At 38.3% G+C, this 18,401-nt stretch overlaps 1 protein-coding gene and 1 long non-coding RNA gene across 6 annotated transcripts in view; one reads left to right on the forward strand and one right to left on the reverse strand.

Moving 5' to 3' along the window:
• LOC145438137 (uncharacterized) overlaps window positions 1–18,401 on the forward strand; it is a 175,630-nt gene that overhangs the window by 120,487 nt on the left and 36,742 nt on the right. For all 5 annotated transcript variants that reach the window (XM_080315510.1, XM_080315511.1, XM_080315514.1 and 2 more), the window contains 2 exons: window positions 12,060–12,205; window positions 15,301–15,421. In XM_080315510.1, the coding sequence (XP_080171636.1) occupies window positions 12,060–12,205; window positions 15,301–15,421 (267 nt within the window). The remainder of the gene's footprint in view (window positions 1–12,059; window positions 12,206–15,300; window positions 15,422–18,401) is intronic.
• Window positions 1–18,401, reverse strand: part of LOC145438166 (uncharacterized) — a 357,286-nt gene that overhangs the window by 112,341 nt on the left and 226,544 nt on the right. The window lies entirely within an intron of this gene.

The following is an 18,401-nucleotide window of genomic DNA, read 5'->3' on the forward strand; positions in this document are numbered from 1 at the left end:
TAGCTAACCAGAACTTATACTTGAGTACTCCGAAATGTACAAGTACTTTACCTTTACACGACGTTTCTGTAAAATGAATACTGATTTTATTAAAAAATAAAAAAGCACGAAAAATTACATTTTATCCCAAGCCATCAGAATACTAAAGTAGCTTATTGCGTATATGGACCTAATACTAAAGTGTTTATGATTTCAGTTCGCTTCAACTTCATGGCATTTTCAGTATTAAACAGAAGTATAGGCCTAGAATGCTAACTTTCTTCGTAAATTGCTACTTCTGCCTTAATTTAACGGATTTATCTGAGATCATTGCTTTACTTAATCTCTCCGAAATGTGCATTATACTAGTACATCACCATTGATACGCAGATGTAGGGCATTATGGCAATGCACCATGCTAAATTTCATCACACATCTAATGATGGAACACCTTTAAAACTAACGCAGTCGAATACCGACTTTTACGCATATCTGTTTTGCGTGAACATAGCATATACCTATACATAGTCAATTTTAATAGCAGAATTACCGTGTTAAACATTGAATTCCCACCTTGAAAGTTGGTACGCGGTTATAGGACATTACAAAAATGCACGATACCAAATCCCATCACACATTTCATGATGAAACAACTTTAAAACTAACGCGGCTCTACATCGACTTTTTGCGTACATCTGTTTTGCGGGAGCGTATAGCACGTACCCATACATAGCCAACTTTAATAACGGAATTACCATGCTTAACATTGAATCCCAACTCTAAACTTGATACGTAGTTGTAGGGCATTATGGCAATGCACCATGCTAAATTTCATCACACATCTAATGATGGAACACCTTTGAAACTATCGCAGTCGAATACCGACTTTTACGCATATCTGCTTTTCGTGAACATAGCATATAGGCCTACCCATACATAGTCAATTTTAATAACAGAAGTAGCATGCTAAACATTAAATTCTCACCTTGAACGTTGGTACGCAGTTGTAGGACATAATAGCAATGCACCATACCAAATTTCGTCAGACATTTCCTGATGTAACACCTTTAAAACCAATACAGTTCTATACAGACTTTTGGCTAAATCTGTTTTTCCGTAGCGTAGCACGTACCTATACATAGTAAACTTTAATAACGGAATTACCATGCTAATATTCGACTCGCCACCTTGAAACTCGGTACGCAGTTGTAAGACATTATGACAATGCACCATGTCAAATTTTGTTACGCATTTCATGATTGAATAAATTATAAACTAACGCAGTTCTATACCGACTTTTGCGGGAGCGTAGCACGTACCTATGCATACTCAACTTTAATAACGGAATTAGCAAGCTAAACATTGAATGCGCAACTTGAAGATTGGTTCACAGGTGTAGGACATTATGACAATGGAACATATCAAATTTCATCACACATTTCATGATGGAACACCTTTAAAACTAACGCAGTTCTATACCAACTTAGCGTGAATCTGTTCGCAGGAGCGTAGCACGTAGGCTACCTATGCCTGATCAACTTTAGTGATGGAATTACATATGTAGGCCTAATTAAGTTGCAACACTTTTACAATGATTCGTCTTGCTTCCTATAACATCCCACTCGATTTCCGCGCGTTATTAGGCTGTAATCTCTGCCTGAGCTATGTCTTGACGCCTACGGGACTCTGCAAATTGTTTCGATTTATTCTGTCCGTTTCAATTTAAGATAAGGAAGCCCATTTCACTTAATGAATCGATGCCTACGGTACTCTACAAAATTTTCTGATTAATTCTCCCTAAGCTTATCAATCATAAGAAAGATGATTTGACACCTAAAGTACGAAATACTTGTTCGCCTGAGCTAAGCCACAGCGCTTGGAGCGGAATTTTACGGGGTATGTGGACTCATTTCGTAGGGCTCTATGACACAGGAGCATACTTTACGCTCCAATTCGATTCCCACACATTCCATATAATTACTAACAGAACCATTGAGTACCAGCCTTGACCCTACAGTACGACGGAGACTATCAAAATATCGAGAGAAGTCCTCTATTCTTTTCTGAAATAATCAAGGTTTTATCAGGACTTCCCTTCATATAAACTCCAGCAGAATCACTAATAACCTCTCAAGTTTACTCAATTTACTTTAATCTGATACTCGTGTACCAAATCTTTATTTTCCGCAAGTATGATAGAGGCTATCGCTCGACACTCAACGATTCGTAATTTTGCTGGAATACAAGTACAATTAGGGATTGAAAAGTAACTCATATAGGTGGTTATGTTCGTAGGTTATTTACACTTCTACTTACCGGTTTTTCAGGAGAAACTACCTACTTTTAGGACTTTATATTTCAAAGTAGTTTGAGGTTACGTTTGTATCACCTTGATAAGTGCTATTATCAAAAAACTGCTTTTGCTAAACTCTTACACTTTCACTGAACTTCTACACTGAATCTTGTCAAGTAGATAGAAAAGGAAAACTATTAACATAAGGTAAGTGAGAAGCACGCAAATTTCGATTGCATACAAATGCCACAAACCGCGCTAACTTTCAGAGTTGTTGAGTATAGAAGTACTCGTACTTCTCGAGAATACCCAAGTAGGTTTTTTGCCTACATGCACCACATACTCTCAAGTCCTTATGATATTGGAGTACATCAACTTCATGATAGCTAGAGTATTAAACAGTAATAGAGCTAGAGTACTAACGTTTTACTTACTCGGAAATGACTACTTCTACCTTATTTTAAAGGATACCTCGTTCGAAGCGAAATTGTATGTGGTTTTGGATAACATCCAAGATGTAGGCTCACTTTGAAGGTTACTTCGTAAAACTCAAATATTGCGCAGTGAGAGTTCGCAAATTCTCGAAGTATTTTTGTTATTTTTATTGCGATGAGTCATTCTGCAGCGCGAAAATGCGTCGTAGGATATAGATGAAACTAGCACCCCTCATCAAGACCGCTGAAAACAGTACAATTCAACATTTAGTAGCAGTAAATTTCTAGTAAAGTACAAGACGTGATGATTTCCGAGTGAGTTAAAAAGTAAGTATTGCAGGTATAGTTGACCTGAAAACCGAATACTCTGAAATAGAAGTAGATGCAGTGTAAATAGTTAATCACTTGATTAAGTTTAGTGCAAGCAGATAAAACCTATACTTGAGTAGTACAAAATGCACGAGTACTTCGCTATCGCCTCCCTCCACGTAATAAGTGACTACGGTTTAAGACTGCTTTTACCGATACTCGTCGGTTTCAGTTTTAGATAGAATTCGGAAACCAATTTTAAAGTAGTTTGAGCTTACGTTTGTATCACCTTGACAAGTAACATTCCCGCGCGCGTCTTAGTATTAGGTGGTAGGGTTAGGAAGTGTTTTGTTTAAGAGCGCGCGGGAATGTTACTTGTCAATGTGATACAAACGTAAGCTCAAACTACTTTAAAAATTAAAGTCTTACCAAATTTTATCTAAAACTGAAACTGTCGAGTACCGATAAAGTAGTCTAAAACCTAGTCACTTTTTACGTGGAGGGAGAACATAGCGAAGTACTTGTACATTTGCAGTACTCAAGTATAGGTTTGGCCTGCTTGCGCTACACTTAATGAAGTGATTACCTATTTACACTGCATCTACTTCTATTTCAGAGTTTTTCGCTTTTTCGACCAAACTATACCTTCAATACTTACTTTTTAACTAACTGGGAAATCATTACTTCTTGTACTTTAGTAGGACTTTACTGCTGCAATGTACTTTTTTCGGTGGACCTGTGGTCTTGGTGAGTGTTGTCAGTTTCATCTATATCCTACGAAAAGCTACTTGAGTACTTCAAGGGTTCGTATCATCGCAAATAATATATTCTAAACATGTTTAGATAGCGAGGAGTTGTAATTAGAGGTGAAAGGGACAAATTTTATCTAAAACTGAAACTGTAAAGTACCGATAAAGTAGTATAGAGTATTTTTTATGTTTATTCAGCTCAACGAATATCTTCATTTGGCCTGTTTACTACATGTTAAAGATTTTCTACGCTAGAAAAATCGCTGTAACATGATAAGTATATTATAATTAATCTAATCAGCGTGGCATAGTACATTCGAGTAAATTCATTAAATTAGCTTATGTTTATGAAATTATTTGGTTTCCGAATTCTATCTAAAACTGAAACCGACGAGTATCGGTAAAAGCAGTCTTAAACCGTAGTCACTTTTACGTGGAGGGAGGCGATAGCGAAGTACTCGTGCATTTTGTACTACTCAAGTATAGGTTTTATCTGCTTGCACTAAACTTAATCAAGTGATTAACTATTTACACTGCATCTACTTCTATTTCAGAGTATTCGGTTTTCAGGTCAACTATACCTGCAATACTTACTTTTTAACTCACTCGGAAATCATCACGTCTTGTACTTTACTAGAAATTTACTGCTACTAAATGTTGAATTGTACTGTTTTCAGCGGTCTTGATGAGTGGTGCTAGTTTCATCTATATCCTACGACGCATTTTCGCGCTGCAGAATGACTCATCGCAATAAAAATAACAAAAATACTTCGAGAATTTGCGAACTCTCACTGCGCAATATTTGAGTTTTACGAAGTAACCTTCAAAGTGAGCCTACATCTTGGATGTTATCCAAAACCACATACAATTTCGCTTCGAACGAGGTATCCTTTAAAATAAGGTAGAAGTAGTCATTTCCGAGTAAGTAAAACGTTAGTACTCTAGCTCTATTACTGTTTAATACTCTAGCTATCATGAAGTTGATGTACTCCAATATCATAAGGACTTGAGAGTATGTGGTGCATGTAGGCAAAAAACCTACTTGGGTATTCTCGAGAAGTACGAGTACTTCTATACTCAACAACTCTGAAAGTTAGCGCGGTTTGTGGCATTTGTATGCAATCGAAATTTGCGTGCTTCTCACTTACCTTATGTTAATAGTTTTCCTTTTCTATCTACTTGACAAGATTCAGTGTAGAAGTTCAGTGAAAGTGTAAGAGTTTAGCAAAAGCAGTTTTTTGATAATAGCACTTATCAAGGTGATACAAACGTAACCTCAAACTACTTTGAAATATAAAGTCCTAAAAGTAGGTAGTTTCTCCTGAAAAACCGGTAAGTAGAAGTGTAAATAACCTACGAACATAACCACCTATATGAGTTACTTTTCAATCCCTAATTGTACTTGTATTCCAGCAAAATTACGAATCGTTGAGTGTCGAGCGATAGCCTCTATCATACTTGCGGAAAATAAAGATTTGGTACACGAGTATCAGATTAAAGTAAATTGAGTAAACTTGAGAGGTTATTAGTGATTCTGCTGGAGTTTATATGAAGGGAAGTCCTGATAAAACCTTGATTATTTCAGAAAAGAATAGAGGACTTCTCTCGATATTTTGATAGTCTCCGTCGTACTGTAGGGTCAAGGCTGGTACTCAATGGTTCTGTTAGTAATTATATGGAATGTGTGGGAATCGAATTGGAGCGTAAAGTATGCTCCTGTGTCATAGAGCCCTACGAAATGAGTCCACATACCCCGTAAAATTCCGCTCCAAGCGCTGTGGCTTAGCTCAGGCGAACAAGTATTTCGTACTTTAGGTGTCAAATCATCTTTCTTATGATTGATAAGCTTAGGGAGAATTAATCAGAAAATTTTGTAGAGTACCGTAGGCATCGATTCATTAAGTGAAATGGGCTTCCTTATCTTAAATTGAAACGGACAGAATAAATCGAAACAATTTGCAGAGTCCCGTAGGCGTCAAGACATAGCTCAGGCAGAGATTACAGCCTAATAACGCGCGGAAATCGAGTGGGATGTTATAGGAAGCAAGACGAATCATTGTAAAAGTGTTGCAACTTAATTAGGCCTACATATGTAATTCCATCACTAAAGTTGATCAGGCATAGGTAGCCTACGTGCTACGCTCCTGCGAACAGATTCACGCTAAGTTGGTATAGAACTGCGTTAGTTTTAAAGGTGTTCCATCATGAAATGTGTGATGAAATTTGATATGTTCCATTGTCATAATGTCCTACACCTGTGAACCAATCTTCAAGTTGCGCATTCAATGTTTAGCTTGCTAATTCCGTTATTAAAGTTGAGTATGCATAGGTACGTGCTACGCTCCCGCAAAAGTCGGTATAGAACTGCGTTAGTTTATAATTTATTCAATCATGAAATGCGTAACAAAATTTGACATGGTGCATTGTCATAATGTCTTACAACTGCGTACCGAGTTTCAAGGTGGCGAGTCGAATATTAGCATGGTAATTCCGTTATTAAAGTTTACTATGTATAGGTACGTGCTACGCTACGGAAAAACAGATTTAGCCAAAAGTCTGTATAGAACTGTATTGGTTTTAAAGGTGTTACATCAGGAAATGTCTGACGAAATTTGGTATGGTGCATTGTTATTATGTCCTACAACTGCGTACCAACGTTCAAGGTGAGAATTTAATGTTTAGCATGCTACTTCTGTTATTAAAATTGACTATGTATGGGTAGGCCTATATGCTATGTTCACGAAAAGCAGATATGCGTAAAAGTCGGTATTCGACTGCGATAGTTTCAAAGGTGTTCCATCATTAGATGTGTGATGAAATTTAGCATGGTGCATTGCCATAATGCCCTACAACTACGTATCAAGTTTAGAGTTGGGATTCAATGTTAAGCATGGTAATTCCGTTATTAAAGTTGGCTATGTATGGGTACGTGCTATACGCTCCCGCAAAACAGATGTACGCAAAAAGTCGATGTAGAGCCGCGTTAGTTTTAAAGTTGTTTCATCATGAAATGTGTGATGGGATTTGGTATCGTGCATTTTTGTAATGTCCTATAACCGCGTACCAACTTTCAAGGTGGGAATTCAATGTTTAACACGGTAATTCTGCTATTAAAATTGACTATGTATAGGTATATGCTATGTTCACGCAAAACAGATATGCGTAAAAGTCGGTATTCGACTGCGTTAGTTTTAAAGGTGTTCCATCATTAGATGTGTGATGAAATTTAGCATGGTGCATTGCCATAATGCCCTACATCTGCGTATCAATGGTGATGTACTAGTATAATGCACATTTCGGAGAGATTAAGTAAAGCAATGATCTCAGATAAATCCGTTAAATTAAGGCAGAAGTAGCAATTTACGAAGAAAGTTAGCATTCTAGGCCTATACTTCTGTTTAATACTGAAAATGCCATGAAGTTGAAGCGAACTGAAATCATAAACACTTTAGTATTAGGTCCATATACGCAATAAGCTACTTTAGTATTCTGATGGCTTGGGATAAAATGTAATTTTTCGTGCTTTTTTATTTTTTAATAAAATCAGTATTCATTTTACAGAAACGTCGTGTAAAGGTAAAGTACTTGTACATTTCGGAGTACTCAAGTATAAGTTCTGGTTAGCTAAATTTCGATGTCATAGAAATACCACAAAGTGTGCTACTTGCACTTCTTCAGAGTACTCAATTAGGTTTTTAGCTATATGCAACAAATACTTTCGGGTGTTTTTGATATTGGACTGCTCCAACTCCATGATAATTATAGTATTAAGCAGAAATGAACCTACAATACGAACGTTTTACTTACTCGGAAATGACTACTTTTACGTTAATTTATAAAACTCAAGTAAAGCTCACGAAATCCATAGTGTAAACGTCTCTAATGCGCTGAAAAAGGCAGAAAAAGTACTCAATACGCTAAATTTGAATCTAAAAATATTAATTCTCGTAAAACGTAGTGGGTGTGGGATTCGAACCTATGTGAACACTTGTTCATTGGAACTTAAGTCCAACGCCAAAAAGCTATACTTTACAAAATTTTTGGAGTACTGACTTTTTTAGGTAAATTCTGTTACGCGCTTAGTTACTAACTCTGAAAGCCAGCAAAATTTGTGGTATTTGATCAATATGGAAATTAGTGCACTTTGCGTTTAGGTTGTGTTGAAAACATGAGTAACTTAGAACACTTGTTCATTGAAACTTAAGTCCAACGCCTTAACCGTTCGCTCAAGCCAGTTCCGTTGCTACGATATCTGAGAAATCTATTAAATTGGGGTAGAAATAACTATTTCCAAGTAAGTTTCACGAAGTCTCGATACGCTATATTTAATCTAAAAATATTAATCCCCATAAAACGTACTGGGTGTGGGGTTCGAAGCCTAGAATAATAAGCGGATCGTGATTGAAAATAGAAGGAGGATCACTGGATTAACGTTTATGGAATACTCCGCAATGTAAAATTAGTATATACTGCACAAAATCCAGAGTGTAAGAGTCTTTACTGCATCGGAATAGTGTAGTTTTCTATCCACTTTACAAATAACCGGATCCGGATATCAACTCTGAATCGACAAACCAATGAACAATATTCAAACATGTTACACCCCCCTCGTGTTTCCATGAAAATAACAAGACATTACACATCCAGTATACTTCACGATTGTTCATAGATACCAAGTATTCGCGTAAACGAGGTGTGTGACATTACATACAACATGGATAACATCATGGCCGGCATTATAAGCATCATGGATTACAAATTCATGTTCTGAAGTCTCATACATGCACCGACTCTGTACATTCAATGTGGGGGTAGCTGACTTGGAGACAGAAAAACACACATATTTGACCGTAACATGGTCTTAGTATGAACCGACATGCATTCGAATTGTGGAAAAATGTGTCGCACACTATTTCACCGAGATTACAACCCTTTCACGGATATTCGTTGGTGCTATCGATACGGTGAACAGCACGTTATGTATAGCGATATCTTCACAGTCAAATACGCGAACCATGCACAAGCATATACCCCGACTTTCGTTGAATATTCACGACACCAACAAATCTGTACATCTCCTTTCCCTCGACATCAATGATAGAATCCTCATCCCAATGCGCAGTACGAATGGTGGGTTCATCGGGTGTAAAATCCAAATCAAATGACACCAAGGTCTGCTTTCTCATTTTCAATATTTCCACCACCGCATCTTGTCTGTGTCTTAGCACTACCGTGTGAGGATGGCGAAATCTGTGGGTGGTAACACGAATGGACATGATATTCTTCGATATGATCAACTGAAACCTCGGATGTGGTGGGTTAGAGTCTTGTCGTGATGGTCCGTTTCGAAATGCAAGCGGATGAACTAGACCAAAAGTTTCGAAGATGCTAATAATAATTTCGCGTAGGCTATGCATACAAATGAGGAAAGTTACATCAACGCGTGTTAACTATCGAGTTGTCGAATGATTTTTTCCTTACATCAAAACAACTAGAATGTGTAACTACATTAAAAAAACGTATCTAAATGAGCTCCAGGGCATTGTGATTATGCAGCATACCAAATTTCATCACACATTGCATGATGGAACAACTTTAAAACTAACGCAGTTCTATAGCAACTTTTGCCTAAATCTGTCACTTTTTACGTGGAGGGAGTACATAGCGAAGTACTTGTACATTTTGGAGCACTCAATTATAGGTTTGGCCTGCTTGCGCTATACTTAATGAATCACTCCTGTGTCATAAATACTTGAGTTGTTGGTGCGTGTAGACAAAAAACCTACTTGAGAACATAAATTTCATTTTTTCAATAAAATTAGTATTCATCTTACAAAAACGTCGTGAAAAGGTAAAGTACTTGTACATTTCGGAGTACTCAAGTATAGGTTTTGTCATCTTATTATATGCTCAGTATATTATATGTCAAGAATTGTGGAGCATTTATGTGGGTCTCCAGGGTGCTCTTCATTGAGTGTCCGTGTTGAGCGATAAGTTTAATTCGCAAAATTAGTGTGTTCAAATCAGGCCTGTCGCCAACATAGTGATGTCGCATAAGCCCTAAATACACATAATAGAATATCAAGGAAAGGTATCATCTAACGTATAATGAATGTTATTTATTTCTCGGAAGCAAGTTATTATCAAAACATAGTGGTCAAAATTATCGCAGAGCAATACCGATTTTGCGTAAATTCCGTTATGCGTCCGACTATGTTACTAGGGATTTTGTAGTTAGTTAGGAAATTAGGAGTCCTATCTTCCCAATCGGTATGGAACAACATCAAAATCATCACAAAGCAATATCGAATTTTGCCTGCATTCTGTTATGTGTTTTACTACGGTAGTATGCGCATCTGCATACAGGTGTCCTGACGTGGACTTTCTACTATATTCGCTCCGAACATTATAGCAGCACCCGACGCAGCTTACATTATTACGTTGTAAGACGCCGGCGGCGTTTCACTGTCGGTTTAATCACCCTTATTCTAGTGACATGAAAAGGACTGAATCGTATGAAATGTGGTCACTACAAGAATCGAGCGAAAGCGCTGTTTCACGTCGTCTTGCATCGGTCACGATTAGTTTTACTTTTCAACTAACTTGTTGTCTGTCGTTATATTCATTAGACTCGCTTTCATGCGGCTAATTTGTCCTTATCATTATAACGTCGGTGATCGCGTACCTGCGGCGAAGGTGTTCGTTTAATTATAGCAACGAGAACCGGACCCCTGCGGCTAGCCGTTGGCATTTTAGTGCTGAGTTAAATACCCTTATACTCGACATGCAAACATTATACAGGTAGCGGTTATACTGCGAGCTGATGAATTCGTCATCTATTCGCCCAGCGTAGTTGTTCCTAATCCCGACCTTCCGCTCGTATCGTATATACTACAAGCCAGTGATCGCTACATCAAACAAAACGGTCAGATCGAACGCAGGAACTCGGATCGCAGTGTCGGACGGCAGCAAAGCGGTGTACCTCGAAACATCAACCGATCTGGAGGATTTCAGCTAGTGAATCGACGCAATAACGATCAACGATATCATTGATATGCTCTTTTTACGAAATAAAATGAACTCGTACACTATACAATGCTATTTCAAGGAGACTGAGTAAAGTGTTAGAAGATATGAAAAGCGCTGAATTCTAACGTATAATGAATGATATTTATTTCTCGGAAGCAAGTTATTCAATACATATTGCTAAATACACATGGAAAATCGGTATTGAAATTCACAAAACATTAGAATATCTAGGCGTGGCAATGGGCGTCATATAGGCGTGGTGATTAGGGTTGGGCATGAAAAGGGGCGTGGCAATTAGGATGACGTGGCGCTCTCTGATTGGCCTGCAACAAAAGTTGATCCCCTCACTACTTTCGTTCTGTCCTGCCAGGCTAAATTTGATCAGTTTTGGAAATTAATTAAATTGTGTTGATTTATAGCCTAATTGAGGGCGAAACCGGGCAACCTATGTTGCATCTAAGTCTGTCTTAGGCAGTGCAGTTCGCAAGCTGCTAAACAAGAGCTGCCCAGCGCGACAAGCGTTAGGCTACTGTCAAAGCTATGAAGCAATGAATGACTTACACGTGGGAATTGCTCTCTATATCTCCAAATAATTTCAAAAATTTGCTCAAATCAAGTTGAAATCAGACTATACTCCGCTGAGCGCGGTTGCTAGAGTTTGTATTTTGCAAGCTTTCTTGAATATGGAATAAATTTCATCTTCATTAATCGTGTTCTCATAATGGGTGTGAAACACATGTTCAGACACATACAATTTATTCCGACTTTGTCAATTTCTCGCGCCCCCCCTGAGAGCCTCCCGCGCCCCCCAAGGGAAGCGCGCCCCCCATGTTGAGGACCCCTGTTCTAAAGCGCCAGTAGTCGACGCGATTTGAGCATGAGATTGAAGTTTGCGAGCTCGGGGGACAGTCCGAATGTCTCAGGATGTACTGAAAACTGATCTAAAATAGCATTGCTAATAATTTTACTGGTACTGGTTTACTGGTGGTGGTTACTCTGGTTACTGTCTCGCTTCCAGGTTCCGACACCCGCTCCACTATCGGTAGCATATATAACGACATTGCTCTGAAAAGTGCAGAAGTAATGACTTTCCAACTTAGAGGGCTCGCTAAGAATCTACTAATCATCGAATTCAATGATTCTTCGTTTCTCTATCATTAGATCAAACTTGATATTTGCTGATACAAAATCATTTTAGCAGTGATGAGTGAAAATTCTACAGCGTATTTTTGGTTCTGGTATTAATTCAACCAATTTTTTATTCAGGGGTCATCGAAGTTCACCATGACATCCCGTACGAAGTAGAAATTCACTCTGCTAACACCTACTCTGTCACTCCGACTTATCAAATTACGAACGAATCCTTGACAGAACTGCTACAGAAATCATCATCCTGCCGACAATATATTAGGGTAATATGAGCCTACGTTTAACTACACAACGGATACATTACTTTATATTAGGCTTACCATACGTCCTCTTTTAAGAGGATTTGTCCTCTTTTTTGACTTTTTTGAAAGTGTCCTCGGAGGACGCCCTTTTGTCCTCTTTTTTGAGATTTTGTCGTCTTATTTGAAAATTTAGGCAGATTTAGAGCAAATTGCGAGTGATATGCCGCATATTAGCACAGAAGTGATGCTCCGGCGGGTATTTCGGAGTGAAAAACGGTGATTTCAGCTCTGAGCAGAAGTGAAGACCTTTTTTTTTTTTTTTTTTTTTTTTAGTCATCAACCTGGCAATGTGGAGTAAAAAACGTTATTTTGAGCTCTGAGCAGAAGTGATGACCTTTTTTTTTTTTAGTCAACCGATCACAAAGTGGGAAAAATTAACCGCTTTTTGAGAATTTCACTCCGGTTTTGCATGTTGCAAATTTCTGAAAAAGTGTCCTCTTTTTTGATTTCCAAAATATGGTAAGCCTACTTTATATAGGGTTACCATACGTCCTCTTTTAAGAGGATTTGTCCTCTTTTCTGACTTTTTCGAATGGGTCCTAGGAAGACGCCCTTTTTTCCTATTTATTGAGATTTTGTCCCCTTTTTGAGAATATTGGTCAAATTTATGGCCATAATGGACTGATATGACGTTAATCAGCACTGAAGTAACGCTCAGACGGGTACTTCGGGAGCCGAGCCGGAGATCACCTTTTTTTTAGTCAACCGACCACAAAGTGGGAAAAATTCACCATTTTTAAAGTATTCTCCTCCGGTTTTACAAGTCTGAAATTTCTGAAAAGTGTCCTCTTTTCAGATTTCCAAAATATGGCAACCCTACTTTAAATTACTATGCACAAAATGATCTGATAAAAGAACAGATGCAATGAATTATAATTTTCGCACAAAACGAAAACATCATAATGAATATTTATCAGCAATGATTCCTTTAAGCCGCGCTTATGTGCGGCCAAGCGCACTGCTGACAAAGTCGCCACGCACAGAAAAATGTCTGCCACGCACAAAAGAATTGTCACTGTATCTTCCGCAAAAGGCACTGATGAACATCAGACTAAACCGTCGATCATTTTAGATTAAACAGCTCTGATTCACCAATTAGACCCGCATTGTCTTCGGGTCATACATGAACGATGTAGGTTGCCTGATTATCGAAGACGGAACGTAAAATATATACGGGATTATTTGGAAGTCACAACAAAATATCATGACATGTAAAACTAGTGTGGTAACGTACTTTAGCTGCAATGTGAGGATATCTTCTACAAAATTTCATATAACAAAGGTATTCCCCATTCGAATATATCTTGTATTACAATTCCACATCGGTAAAATCACTATGGATTTTGAGACAGCGGATCAAATGCCCGATTTCCCCGCAAATGTGAGGGTCATAGTTATCTGCTTGAATCAGGGTTTCCATTCTTTTATCCTAGGTAACCAGATTTAAACATGTTACAATGCTTATTGGGGGCCGACATGGCGCTCGAAGACAAACTACATATTTTATAATTAGGCTTCAATAATGCTTATGTCAAACAGATATTGCGCGATGATCATCCGAGAAAAGCGCTGGAAGTGACTTCCAAGTTTAACAAATTCATACAAATATTCCTGTAACTACATTTACAGAGTCTACTATCTTAAAACATATCTTGCTAGTTTACGGAGTGCAAGTTACAAGAAGCGATATATAAGCTGTAAGATATAACGTGACAGCGGTCGAATATCATTCGTTTTATGATGTTCAGATTGGATTAATTTTATCATTTATAACATTTCACTTTATATGCGAGTTGAATGACTTTTTTGTCATCAAATAGATGTCGTCCGGCATGGATGAGTCTGGCTCGCAATTTGAAATGTGACGTAAGACCTGCCACTGTCAATCAACGATTTTCTGAGGTATGCAGTCGTTTTGGGGAATCGAAAGTTGGATCACTGTCATGGTTCCGGCAAAACGGCCAAAGTATGGAATTAATTATTCCATACCAAACTGGGAAATGTTCATACCTTACCATACCTGAACATAAGTATATTCCAGGCCGAAATTTCGTTCCATGCCATGCTTTCGTACCATACCATGCCCTGTTTTGAGACACCACTTACGCTGATCATATGGCAAGAATCAGCCTAGAAAAGATTCCAACACTTCGAAATGAATTCGTATATATAACTTGAGTGTGTGCATTGACCTCCAAGGAACCGTTGAGACTGCTGGAACAGGGAACCCCTTCTATTCTACGGACCATCGTTTAAGAGCCACTGGTATATGTGAAGCTGCTGTGATATTATACACTATTTCAAATTAAGTAATTCAATCCATAGCATGGGTCACCAACCTTTTTGAAACCAAGCCCGCTGTCTATCCGCGTTCAGTTGGATTTCTTCTCCTGGACATTCAGAACACTGCGGGTAGGGTTTCCACTCCTTACCAAGAACAGAAAACTCTCATTCACCGGGATTAACACCTGCGATTTTAACATTGACGTTACATCCGAAGGTTACGATAAGAAGGAGTTGCCGCTTCAAACCGATGGATAAAAAAACATAAACCGGAATGATATGTGTTGCTAACGACTACACCCGTTTTATTTATGTTATTGATTCCATTTGTTCCCCGGGTTCTGACGCGATATAATCAACACATAACATACATGTACAGAATAATGATAATCCTACTTCAATTTACTTTTGGCCACTGCAATACTGGAAGGTGACGACACAACGACGATTGCCCCCTATACGAATATAAGGCCTTAGCATATGTTGAGGGTTCGAATGCAAGCCAAACCTTGTCAGAGCTCGCCCAGAAAGCTCACCTGTACATGCAAACCTTCTCAAATACTCTATATAGTCGTATATTACAAAATTTGGGGTAAGGATGGTGTGTGCGCAAGCGCAAACACACGCAGCTTAGAGGGAACGGTGTCCAGGGCATTTCCCTTTAGAGTCCAAACATCGGTCAGTATGTCTTTTAAGGGCATGGCCTTGGTATGTTCAGTTAATAAGATACTATATTCCCGGTTACGATTTGTGAGAATATTTTTCAATTTCAGATCAAGTGCCGCGGAGTCACGATCAATCACGCATCCCGGACATATTGGGTCTCCAGAGAAGGGGAAAAAATGTACAATTGGGGTACTGATAGAGACGGATACTGTCCATGCGGAATTAATGGCAAGTTGATACTTTCTTTATCAGAGAACCTATTGGTCACATGTTTAAAAATAGACCAAAATATCAACTTTATAATATGAATTTGTCGCCTTGCATAACAAATAAAATTATCAAGGACTTTTGATTTTTGTAAAAATGGTAATCAGATTATATTCTCCAACATTGTGAATGTACAGAAAGGGTGGGTAATTATTTTTCTCCGCTGGCCAAATGCGTAACAGAAAATACGTTGGCGGGTCGAGTAAAAACGTTTAGATATATTCTCTAGCACAGTGGTTCCCAAAGTGGGCGTGAAGATGGCGTTGATCAGAAATGGGTGATTGGGGGAGGGGCGCTGGCTATAAAAATGGGCGGTAGGGGCGCTAATATGCGAGTGGTTGAGGTTTAAAAGGCAACTGCTGCGTAATGTCGAAGCGATTGATAAATCTAGCAGCTCGATTCGCAGTAAAAACGCAGAATCGATTCAGTCAGGACAATTCAGGGTCGTCCTTCTATTTATCCAGCCGAACCGGAAAAGTCCATCTTTACTGGACAAAGATGATCCGGCCCATCAATCGAGATTGTGTGCTGTGTAAACCACGAGGTATTTGAGCAGTTAATGCTCACTGCAAGGTGTTATGGGGGTATGGTGACTGTCCTGCGTAATTTAACTTTCCGTTTCAAACGATCTTTGATTTTCTACAGTGCTGCGACCGTGGCGTTTGACACGGCGTTTCTGCACTGTAAACTTCAAGGCGAGCATTTATGCAAAAAAAAACACACAATAATCGGATTTTTTAGGTGCCGCGTTGCATGACAGCGATGTATGTCAGAATTTTGTGTGGTCTGAGGCGATATGTCCGTACCTATCGCTGCATAGCTCGAAACTACATACCTGAAATCTAAAATACCTCCACAGGCTCTTCTCGAAGCAATATTTCATATTAAAAGAATCGGTTGTAAGGAATGTACGTTAAACAAAACAGTGTATGCAAATTATCGTTTTAAAAATAACAATACAAATTAAAACCATAAAACTTATAACCCACAAAATGATACACAGTAGTCTACGACAAGGATTTCATAAAACAATAATAACAGTAAAAGAACTGGATGCAAAATAAAAGCGAGGTATGTACCGTTCAATACATATTGACTGGTTACATGATCAAATGGTTGAATTGCACACTAATTTTGTCTCAATTCTAACCGGTATTCAATTTTTGATCAGCCCTATGCACAGTGCCACTAAAAAACGAAAAGTAAACAAATTGAAGGCATAACAAAGTCTAGCTACATAGAAACGAATTATTGTGCAATTCACACAATCCAATATGTACATTGTGCACTTCATAGAAAGCAGCACTCACAGTACAAGTACTTGGAGCTGGGGCAATACAATAGCCTGCATTGTTTCAATGATTGCTGGATATTTAGATATTTTTTCCTAAAACTAACAAGAGCTTCTTGGAGGTACAGAACTTCAATATACAATTAAATAGTATATTCATATTGAAATGAACCCGAATATTTTCGGCTAACAAACTTATTTGACTGAAATCCCGAATATCCACCACCAACAAGGACATGTGAATTACGGCATTATTTGCAAGACCTTGGGATAACTAAGATCCATGCGCAATAGCATATTAGATAAATTATCATCTTTAACGGTCTTCTCTCGTTCTTGGATGTGCGGATAATGGCGATGCCGTGGGCCGCGATACACGATTGTACATCTCCATTCTCGTGATGTGCAATCAAAAGATGAGGAGGAGTCAACTTTGAAGTCGGTAAATCGGCCATTATGTGCCTGGAATTAAAACGATATGTTATCTTCAAAATATATTGTTAAATATTTATGTGCAAGTTCAGGACACATGACCAACTTCAACTGGAAATGCTTCTATGGAAGTGGCCATATTAAAGATATAAATGCAGTTGTATTGGCGAATAGTTGAGCAAGCTTAGCTATAAAGGGTAAATTTATTATAATTTAATATAATAATCGAATATTAATCAAAGCGTTCAAGGGGCACTGCGCTCTAAAATGATGTCATCTCAAATTGAAGAACGAAACGAAACAGTTTTTTTGGCTGCAGCCGTTTTCATCAGAGCCAAACCTAAATATTGCGGCAATCAAATGAATTTTTCACAGCACCCATTACGCTCCAGTTACCGCATTTCTTAACCCGTTGCGAAATTTATGGCGCTATGTCTTCACAGACGCACTTACTCGAGGCGACCTCCATATCGTAGCTTCATTTGTTCATGTAGTACGCGGACAACATATGTGTCACGCACTTTGCTTCCACAATCCATCTGATACCATATAGCACGGCAAATATTTAATGCGACACTGCGTTTGCTTCCAAATGATACATCAGCACGGACTCTCAATACCACTGCCAACATATATGTATGTATTTGTATAATTACCATACTCGCTTGGTTGTATACTATAGGTACTGTGCTGTGCTATGCCAGTGTCTTATGATCTGATCTGACACTGACACAATGAACATTCTCAAGGACATATTCAAACTCACTATAAAATTAGAACCAGCTGGCCTCTTACAGGGAATTATCCAAATGTAGTCAAGCCACTGATTACGTTCTTGGCCACTGGATATTGTCGCAATACTTCACAGTATACACTACAAATATGCTATCATTTTACATCAATAATAATGAAGCATAATCGGCATCACTTTCGTTATATCATTTTTGTAAATTGTGCATTCGTTAATATACAAATTATACATCTATAATAATTCCCTATTCAATCAGACGGCATTGTCACAGCAAGATACCGGTCTCAGAGTCTCCACAGTATGGTGAATATGGATATGTTGCAAGTGGGATTGAAAGCCCGTGCTGATGTATCATTTGGAATCAAACACAGTGTCGTAGCAGATATTTGCCATATACTACATCAAAAATTGAGGTAGGCCTACGATATGGAGGTCGCGTCAAGTAAGTGCAACGGTGAAGATATCGC

The sequence above is a fragment of the Botryllus schlosseri genome, chromosome 4, assembly GCF_051294905.1.
Source record: "Botryllus schlosseri isolate E-star chromosome 4, Bs_hap1, whole genome shotgun sequence".
Lineage (NCBI taxonomy): Eukaryota > Metazoa > Chordata > Ascidiacea > Stolidobranchia > Styelidae > Botryllus > Botryllus schlosseri.